At 41.1% G+C, this 10,854-nt stretch overlaps 1 protein-coding gene across 1 annotated transcript; it reads left to right on the forward strand.

Annotated features, from left to right (window-relative positions):
- Positions 1-4,152: 4,152 nt before the first annotated feature.
- On the forward strand, positions 4,153-9,371 carry LOC311006565 (hyaluronidase PH-20-like; the record flags this gene model as incomplete). Its single annotated transcript, XM_083999412.1, has 9 exons — positions 4,153-4,158; positions 4,603-4,714; positions 6,587-6,792; positions 6,914-7,080; positions 7,174-7,342; positions 7,436-7,654; positions 7,763-7,921; positions 8,531-8,620; positions 8,934-9,371. 9 exons carry the CDS (start codon positions 4,153-4,155, stop codon positions 9,369-9,371), a joined length of 1,566 nt encoding a protein of 521 aa, XP_083855538.1.
- Positions 9,372-10,854: the final 1,483 nt, after the last annotated feature.

A 10,854-nucleotide genomic window follows, 5' to 3' on the forward strand; every position in this document is an offset into this window, starting at 1 on the left:
AAAAGTAAGGGTAAGTAGGCTACCAAAAATCTGATATCTTCCTTTTTCTATCTAGCCGGTGTATAAAGAACTTTCCATAATGAGTCATGAGGAGCTTAACTTTGAAGAAGTTCTTCTTCTTAATCCCCATGACCCAGATGACAAGCCCTGTTCGACTCTGATTCTTTCATAGGTGATACGGTGTTAAAATAAACTCATGACGTCTTCACGCCCCCTGAAGACCTCATATCCAAATACCACATTTGTTTGTCTATCTCCAGTCATTGCCTATTGTACATTTAAATCACTGTAGTGCTGCCGGATAATGTAAACACAGTCTATCAGACTGGTGTGAAATGTAACCTCATGCTAAATTATTGAGGAGCAAATTTCATTAAAATTGTAGCCACGCTGTCTGTCAGTGTGTAATAGAGAGGTTTCTTATGGCCCTTCATTGAAGACAGCATTTATTCTGCTTGCGTTTTGCTCCGCTATTGCACAATACTTGTGTAAAGGAGCCCTTTGTTCTTTCACCATGGTACTGAATGTGATTATTTGCATGTGTGTAAAGGTCTATATCTGAGTATTTGCATGTATATGTGAATATATGCCCACAATCATGTATTTCCTTCTAGTGGAGCTGGGTGAAAGCTTTAAATGTCACTATTAACACCTGTTGTGATTGACACCACACATTCGCCAAACACGGTAAGAATGGCCAATGTTGTTGCTTCCCTTTTTGTTCATTTTGTAAAGATGGGTGGATGAATGTGACAGTATTAAAATATATCACCTTTGTGTTTGAATAAAGGGCGAGTTGTTGGCTTACTCTCACAGATTGCCACATAGATTTGGCAATCATTTCATAGAACTGCAGTATGATGTATACTTATCTAATGAATGACTCAATCTCTCAGCAGTGGTTACATGTAGTTTTTTGCTTTGAAATGTTCCCCAAAACCTTGATTTGAATAGAAGCTCAACGTGTTGTGTCCTATGTGAGCTCTTCTGCACTTACTTCCACGTGTACCTGGGTGAACCAATTCCCCTGCTTCTGTAATGAGTCTTGCTGAACTTGAAAAACCCGACCGACAGGCAGAGAAACACCTTGTGAAACTCTGCACTAGCCTACTCCACCTAGCCTTGGTTCATCGCAGTGTAGATATGTTAGAAATGATTCATCCTGGATGGGTGGTTATGAGAACATTTATGTTATTCATGCAGGGGAGTGAAACATGAATGAGAGAAAGGAAGAGTGGGAGAGAGAGCAAAGCAGTTGGACAGACAGAGGGTGGGAAATAATAGTGTATGTGGGGGTAATGACACATCATTTCAAAATAAAGCAAGCAAAAAGAGAATCAGCCAAACATTGTAGTGTAGCCTACTTCATATTAACGAGGAGAAACCGTCCATTTACTGGTCTTACTACAGGAACTCTGTGTTTCAGGTTCGTGTTGATCGTGTGACAATGATGATGACTGTGGAACTTTTCTTTGCCACAGTACAAAACCCCTAATGCCAATAACAAGGACAATCTTCCTTACTTTTAGGAGAACTTATATGGCTTCAGTTCCTTTTGGTCAATGGAGATGGTTTCTAAATGTCTTTTTTCTGAACTCATGACAACTTGTGGACAGTCCACAGTGTCAGGCTGGTACATAAAACCTGAATTTCCCCAGCATTTCCCGAAACTTAAGTCAATAATTATATAAGTGAGGAATTAAATTCTGCATCACTCAATTCGCTGAGATGGATACAGATGCTCCATTCACAACAAACTAATGATGCTAACAGCTAACACTGCCTGGTATGCACTTACTCACGCACTAAGGAGAAGTGAACTGAGAACAGATACTTCTGTATGGGCAAGATATACCTCATTGGGTTGTATGAGCAATGCTGACAGGAATGTTTGACGTGTGTGAAGAGACGCCATTTCATTTTTGTAATGTTTTAAGTGTGTTTATTGTATGCAAATGTGTATTTAAGGAATGGAGAGCTCTTTGTTGTGCAGGGCGTCTACGGTGTATTTGTTTTTGAGGTTTATTTGTACCAGTGCAGAGTCAGACGAACCTTCTGGGGCTGCCCTTGTGAAACATTCGTTTGACCCACTTTCCACAACAAAGGAGAATTGAGGTTATGAGAGAAGGAGGGAAGAGGACAACATGAATATTATATTTTGGATTCTGGAGGAAGACATCCCCTACAGGCCTCCGTATGAATATTTAATGAACGTGGCCTTTCCGCATCTCTTCAGCATGTTCTACAATATGGATTTTGGAAATATCACGACGGGGGTCACCTAAACAGAAATATATTCAGACAGGCAAGTACTGTGGTTTGCCATGGGTGGCATTTTACTTCTGATTAAGGACTAGATGATTACACAGATCAGATTTGCCTAATACATATGCACACACTGATTCAGAAAAGAAAAAAAAAAGAATCTGAGGAATTATCACCAGAGTTATTATCTGTCTGTGCTTTCTGGTAGTTTTTCCCTCACACGCTCTGACATACCGTACATACAATGCTTCAGTTTGTTATATACAGTGATGATGAGAACTAGACCATGTGATTCCTATAACTTGGGTGTCAAATGCCCCAAAGGAGATTACAATATTATTCGTTGATGAAAGATAAACAAAAAACATAATTATGTTATGCAAAACTTTTATTTATTTATTTTTTCAATTTTTCAATTCTCATACAATATACGTTTTTTAAAATCATGAAATAATTTAGGTTTTTACCAAAGGGTTCATATGAAACAAAAGTAGTATAAAGTAATGTACGTATAGATATCCTGAATGTAGGAGTGTCAATATACAGTAAAATATGCCACAGTTTAGGTAGAAACCCTGGACATCCATGATGTTTTGGCCAAACAGTGGCTGCAGAGCTCAAACACTTCTTCAAATTTCTTGTACTGTCTGACAGTTAATCAAAATAATTCAAAGCTATTCAGTTTGTAGTGTTAAAAAACAGAAACAGACATCTATACATATGAAATTAAATATTAAAAATATATAAATATTTAATTAATGAAAAAATGGTTGAGATAATTAATGGATTATGAAGATGTTTGCTTAATTTCTTTGTTGAGTGATTATCAATTTTTTGCCTGTACACACCTATACGTTTGAGATGGGGTCAAGAGTAGGCATTGCTTTCCTTGTGCCGTTTCCAGCTTTACTTTATATATATGTTGGTGCTAATTAAGTTTCTTGTTGTTGTTGTTGATGTTGATGAATGTTGTTTGTTTTCCTTTAATAACTGCTGTCACCCTCCTTTGGATGAGTGGAGTCTTACATCAGCTGCACAGCTACACCACAAGATGGCAGCATTACATCAGATATGATATCACTGTTGCTGGCGGGTGCACTCTGCACATTGGTTACTTATGAATACCAAAACACAATAGCCACTTCATGCTGTGCTGCATAATGCTGCCTGCATGTGTCGTCATACATCAAGGAGAATGATGATGAGTGAGGCGGTGAGGAGTCACCGCCCATCTGTTGGAGCAATTACCCCAGTGTGGACAGTCTTAACAATGGAGGTTGTTATGTTAATGCAGGTCTGGGAACAGTGCAAAGTATTAGTAGACTTGGACTCAGAGCTTTGTATGGGCAAAGCTTCCTTTAACTTTGTAGGAATGCCTTGAAATAGATTAAGTCTTTAAGGAAAGAGCTTGAACTACATCTAATCTAACCTAATCTAATCTAATCCAATCTAATCTAATCTAATCTAATCTAATATGATTTTATCTAATCTAATATAATCTGGGCTAGATGGCATGCAGAATTACATTATTGCAAGATTAAATTTGATTATTAGCATAACAGTTTGGTCCAGTCTAAATAAGATTTCATTTTTTATAGATGCAATTTATGAAAGAAAATTTAGACTCTAACTCTTACTAAAACTGAACACATTTGATCCTTTTACAGTCATGAGGAAACACATTATTATTTTAACAGAAGACACTTACTGTAATCTAGAAAACAAGTAGTCAGGTCGAAGGTCACTGTCCCACTCTTCACACTGTGTCACTAACCTGTGAAATAACCACCATTTGGTATGTATTAGCTGTCCCTGACAAGACAAAAACACACACATGGTAAACACCACAATACAGACATCTTCAGACAATGTACAACTATGTGCAAAATGGAGGCGAGTGTGCTGTTGTTCTATTTTTAGTCGTTCTTGCCAATAAATTTCTTTGAGTGTCAGATGTAATTAAAGTCTCATGGGAAAGATATGTGTTGTTATTGATGTCATCTGTGTACCACACCTCTCTTAACACCTAGATGTCAAACTTTCCTGTCTCCTAACTGCTGTCTGGCTGCTGTTTGATAGTGTTTACCATATTGTGCAATTTTTCTTAAGACCACCCCATGGGAGCATTACATGAATTCAAAAATGACTAATACTATATTTGATGTGTTTGAACCCACAACAGTCAAAATCATATTACTGTAAATGCTGTTTTAAGTCCAAAGAGGGTGACATCAACTGCAGTATATAATGATTCATTAAATAATGAATTTCAATTTATGTATATATTTAAATCCCAATGACCTCTGTCATTGTCATTCTTTGTTTATCCCGTCCCAGGAGACAGGCACCAGTATCACCACCAGTGTGTACCAGTCTGAGCTCCACTCTGAGGCCCAGCTCAGTGTGCTACACTATGAAGACGCTGCATGCTCCATAACCTCACACCCAGGTGTGCCTTCCTCCCCTGCCCCATGTCAAACTTGGCACATGGTGAACAAAACAAGACGTTCTTCTGACACCAACAGTTTGACAGCAGAGCAGCTCAGCCCACCATGCCTCTCCCCCTCTACCCTTGTCATACTGTGGCATTTCTGTAACGCTACTCTCACTCTCTGTGCTCTGGTCGACACATCTTATGGTGAGACGGTTCCTCTGAAGGCATGTCCAGGTACTGTGACTTTTTTTTAAACACAATATGTCATCAGTTTTGTTTGTTAATAAATTGTTGATTTGTTTGGGAACATCAACAGTTAAAGCAGAAGTAAGTGGTCCGGTCGTTTTCGCTAATGCTGCGTTCCAGGCAGGCTTTTGAAATCGTAAATTACAGCTTCAAGTCACAACTTACGACTTTGTAGCGTTCCAGGCAACCCACTCGTGTTTTTCCGACCTGTTTTACCGGTGAAAGTCACTATAACGGCCACTCGTAACTTCCGACCGGTGAACTCGTACCAGATCGAACTGGTACCACTTCACGGTCGGAAAAATACGAGTTTCCTTGAACGCACCATAACAGTCCTCGTCCCTACGTCGCCACATTCACGGCGTTCCTTGGCTGCACACACAGCCCTGCATGCCGTTCTCTCTCCTCATTGGATAAAAACTGTAGGATACGATAAATGTTTTCTCTTCGGCTCAGAGCAGAGCAGAGGGACTGACAGACCCGTGATTCAGTCCAAACACTCACACTGTAAGTGATTGCTGTCGGAAGATATAACTATTTAAGACTTATATTAACACAAATATATCACTTACTTCTGCTTTAAAATGTTCATTTCACGGATATCGAGATCTGTAGTTTGTGATTTATATTTGGCAAGAGTGAACATTACATCTCTGCTCTATATAGCAAAGCTTTCAAATTATTGCTAAAAATGATTAATTTTAGATAAGGATACAATTAAAACAACTGCTGTAACTACAGCAGCCACTCAGATAAGCAGAAACAAAATTAGACTGTCACTGCAAAATTTATCCAGAAAATCTTAAATGATCTTTGTTGCATTATATTTTCTGACGGGTTTTACTGCCTGTGGAACATGAAAGCTAATATGGGGTTTAATGGGCTCTGTTTGTTTTTGTTTGATGCCGTTTCAGGCAGGTGAGAGGATGGTTTCTGTCACAGGGAAGAGCAGAAGCTTTGTGCTGCTACTCCTTTCACTCACACAATCGATGCTTCCCCCTGTGCCACTCTTCTTCGTCACTGTAATGACAGTTTCTGTCCGGCCGGCTCTGGCATTAGCCACCTCGAAAGCACCAAAAACCATGGTTCTTCCTGTTGGCGACACAAACAAATCAGTTGTCAGATTTATCACCCTATCAGCTGCCATTTCAACTGCCGGTGCTGCAATCAAAACATCATCCAGACAGTCCTTCAAAAACTTTTCTATCGCAGCCATTTCCCCATCTTTTTTGTCAAGAAAGTCACTCTTCAAACAAACATCCCATAGACATGTCCTCATGACCTCACCCACAGCTTCTAGAAAAGCTGTTTCCCCTCAGTTTGGAAAGAAAACCTCTCTGGGTGCTTGTTCAATCCATTGTCACCCTGTGGATCGCTGTCTTCTTCGACCTCTCAAAGAAATGTCACGGTTGCCGCCTCGTGGCTGTAAACATACGACTCTGACCCTCAAAACCAAGGCACCTCCACCTTTACACAAAAACCCTCAGTCTCCTCTGTCCAAAATGTCTCTGCTTCCCAAGTTTCCTAAAAAAAATCATCCCCAGACTCCTAAACCTCCAAAAGGTTTGCCATCTTCTATCTCTTCGAACAAGCAAACCCCTCTTGTGATTTCTAAAACGTTGCCACCTCCCCTTGCCAAAGTTTCGCCCGTGAAGACCTTACCACGTCCGTCAGAAGAAACAAGCTTCCGTGCACCACCTCGGCCTCGAACTCTTCCTCACACGGCTGGTCCGCTGTTTGAGCACCAGCCCTTCATTGTCAGCTGGAACATCCCCGATCTGGTGTGTAACCGATACAACATCTCACTGGACACCTCGCCCTTTAAAGGAGTGGCCACGCCTGCTAAGGTGATATGTCGCCTCCTCAACCTCTGGTTTGTCTGTCGAGCTGCTCTTCTTCCTGAAATCACTGTGTTATTTTCATCTATGTAAATTCACAAGTTGATACAGTTTCCTGTTTGTGTTGTAGGTTCCAGGCCAGTTCCTATCCCTCTTCTACACGGATCGACTGGGTCTTTATCCACATGTAAAACTCACCAGCAGAAAACAGTTCTATGGTGGGATTCCTCAGAGAGGTAACCTGAAAGCCAGCATGAACAAGGCCAGAGCAGATATTAACTACTACATCCCATCCAAGTGAGCCAATCTTCATGTTAAAAATTCATTCTTTGGCACATTTGACCCTGATTTTATATTTCTCACCATCTGATCCTCCTGTTTTTGTTCCAGGAGAAGCCGAGGCTTGGCTGTGATCGACTGGGAGGAATGGCGCCCTCTATGGGACAGAAACTGGGGCACTAAGAAAATCTACCAGACGCTATCCGTGGCACACGTTATGCAGACAAACCGCTCCCTCACAATGCAGCAGGCTACAGAAAAAGCCAAACAACAGTTCCAGGTCAGATCTGACTGTGAAGACCGGTGAGACTGGTTGTGTAGTTATGGAGAGATTATTAATGAAATGTTGATGAATAGCTTTTTCTCTCTATAGCTGGCAGCCAGAAGTTTGATGTCAGCGATGTTGGCAATGGGCAGAGCCATGAGACCCAACTATCTCTGGGGCTTTTACCTGTTTCCTAACTGCTATAACTATGGCTGGGTGGAGCCGGGCTACACAGGCCGCTGCTCCAAAGAGGTGAGGAGGCAGAATGATGAGCTGCTGTGGCTCTGGGAATCCAGCACTGCCCTCTACCCCTCTGTGTATCTACAGGTTGGTTTTAAAAAAACGAAAAAAAACAAAGCCATTTTAAGATTTAGTTCAATATTTAAGATTTAAGCTTAGGATTTTTTTCCCTGTGTTGTTCTTGTTGTGTTCCAGGCCTCATTGGCAGACAATCCCAGAGCCACGCTGATGGTGAGAAACCGTGTCCAGGAAGCTTTGAGAGTGTCCACGCTGCCAAAACGGAGTGGCACTGCGCCCGTGTTTGTTTACATGAGACCTGTTTTTGTTGATCAGAACAGACGCTTCCTCAGCCAGGTAAACAAATCCCAATTTACATGCTGATTTGTTTAATACAAGCCTCATTCACAGATGATACTGATACAGATTATATAAAATAGTACTACACCGAATGAGTCTTGGAGCCAGTGATGCAAGAAGACGTCATTTGGAGGCATTTATTAATAACAACTACTCACTAATCCAACCAGATAAATAAATAATTATATCCACTGTCCAAACAGATTGCATCTTTTGAAACAGCTCATTAGGGAGCAACCACTCACTTGACAAGATTAGATACATCTTAGGTTACTTCTCCATCTCAGCAGTGAGGTGTTTCCAGCCTGAGGTCCAGTTTTTAAAAGGAGTTTGGTTTCTTTGGTGTAACAGCACCCCGCCCAGGTGGTAACCCTCACCTGAACATGTAATCCTTATCCTCTCTTCTCACCTTTGTGTCATGCGTTTTTCATTCTTAAACGTGTATAAAACTGAACTGTGGGAAAGGCTGTGCAACAAGACAAGACCGGTGTTTGTCTCATTTGTGAATGCCTGTGGCTGTTTTTCTCTTTTTCTTTGTTTTTGCTTTTACTTAATGCGTTAGCAGCGAGACATCAGTGTTTAACCTGTTTAACCATTTGTGTCCAGGGGGATTTGGTCAGCACCATTGGGGAGAGTGCAGCAGTGGGGGCATCCGGTGCTGTGTTGTGGGGAGCCAGTGCTGACTATGATGATCAGGTAACACCACACCGTCGACCTCCACGGCGCTGCTGAAAGACACAGCAGAGTACTGATGCCAGGTAGTCAGAGAGAGAGAGACAAAGGGTTCAATGAGCTGACATAGGAGTCTGCTCATCTGACAATAGCTGCTGATTGACCGTGGTGGTTGTTACTGTGGTGATATTAGTTAATTCATAATAAGCTTGATGATAGTGATTTTCACCGACATTGTATCAGTCTTCTCATCTAACCATGGGCTATTCTTTTATCATAAGGAGGTACAATAAGTCTTCATGGTCATTCTTCCACTCTCCTTCCTTTCCCTCCTCAGGCCTCCTGTGAATCCCTCTCTTCCTACCTCTCCTCCACCCTCAACCCTTACGTCGCCAATGTCACAGCGGCCGCTCAGCTCTGCAGCAACTTCCTGTGCCAAGGGAACGGACGCTGTGTCCGCAAAAACTACAACTCCAATCACTACCTCCACCTAAACCCAGAGAATTTCAGAGTCATGCATATTCAGAACCGCTACCTTGTTCTTGGGAAACCCACCTTTGCAGACCTGAAGACTTTGAGCAGGAGATTTACCTGTCAGTGCTACAAAGGACTGAGCTGCACCCCCAGGACATACAGTGAGCTTGCCAAGGTCTTGATATTTGGTGTGAAACAAGGGCTGCACCAAAAAGCTCCTACTCTGAATGAAGCTGTGCTGGATGATACACAACAAGCTAGTATTAATAAGAATAATGTTAAAAATAATTTGAAAGTTTAGCTCATCACAGCTTGCAGGAAACACACCATTTGTGATGTGAAAAATACACAGTTCACTTGCAATCTAGGGCTGGAGACAGAAATCTAAATGATAAAAGAGTGTCTTTGCATGTTTGACCCATAGCTTCATTTGCATGGTCAGTGATACAAATAATAGGCCTACAGCAGGCTTGGCTCAGCTGGAGTGCAAAAGTGGATTGCCATGCTCACAAAACAATCTAAATGGACATGTGGTGTTCTTCATATTTATGGTTTTACCTGTTGCCTCCCATTACTCAAATTGTTAGGTAGATTTAAAAGGACTCCGGAAGCATCACTTCATCTTTATAAAGTTGTCATATTGTGACCAGTGACTGACAGTATCATGTTGTGTAGCCTATAGTCTTGTCAAAGAACATACAATCAGGGATTTACCAACAGGTGAGTTTCCCCTTATCTCAGATCAAACATGCAGGAAACACTAATATAGACTTCAAAGACACACTATTCACAGTAGGCATTTGTATATGATTTGACTGTGCATGTAAATAAATGAAAAGAGACAGATGGCAACAGTGTTCATCTTGCTTTGTAGAGTAATAGGCTGACTGGGAATTTTCAGAATTCATTTGGGATGTGACTCTTCAATTAAACTAAATAGGCAAATGCACATTAGGCTATTTAATGTGCTTTATGTGCTTAATTTACTGTCTTGTTTTATTTTAAATGGTGGTATAATGCACACCAATAGATGAATAAAAGATACTCACTCAACAGCTGGGTCACCCCGAAGAAGGTTATAGCTCTTCTCGACGCAGCGTGAGTCCTTTTTACAAGCAGACTTGAACGCATCTCCGTAGAACAAGCACAGGTGTTTAACGACCTCTATTAATTAACCTTCTTTTAATTAAGCATCCCAGTATAACGTCGATAGTGTGACTGTCAAACTGTGCGTGTAATATGACGGGAAAGGAAACCAACATGGATGCTGTACTAAATTAAGTAGAAACGGAGCCAGTAAATTCTCTGGTAGAAAGCTATTAGCTAGCTAGCTTATGTAGCTGCTCAGTCATGTGACACATCCCTCTAAGTTTGAAGACTTTGTTGACTGCGCATATTTTCCTACATTTTAACGCCTATTTTCAACCTGAGCAGAGGTCCAATCACGTTAAGTGAAAACATCTGTATAGTGTTCGGCCAAGCCAAGAAGCTAAAGTTTTATCACGGTGTGGCTGTTTTAATTAGCTAGCTGCAGATGTGGACCTGTGTGAACAACCATGGAGAGTGTGTCCCTGCCCACCTGATAAAGGTAAGACATACTTTTTTTTTTTTTTTAATATATATATCTCCACCTGCAAACCATGAGAAATAACCGGGTCTGTAGATGTTTGAGCAGCTAATACAGTAAGCTAGCTGTGTCCAATGTTGCTGTTGCTACTGGAGCTTTTAATGCTTAAAACCCCATATGCTTAAAACTGCTGTGTGGAAATGGGCAAATAAGAGCA

Source organism: Trachurus trachurus (genome assembly GCF_905171665.1).
Source record: "Trachurus trachurus genome assembly, chromosome: 23".
In the NCBI taxonomy this organism is placed as follows: Eukaryota; Metazoa; Chordata; class Actinopteri; order Carangiformes; family Carangidae; genus Trachurus; species Trachurus trachurus.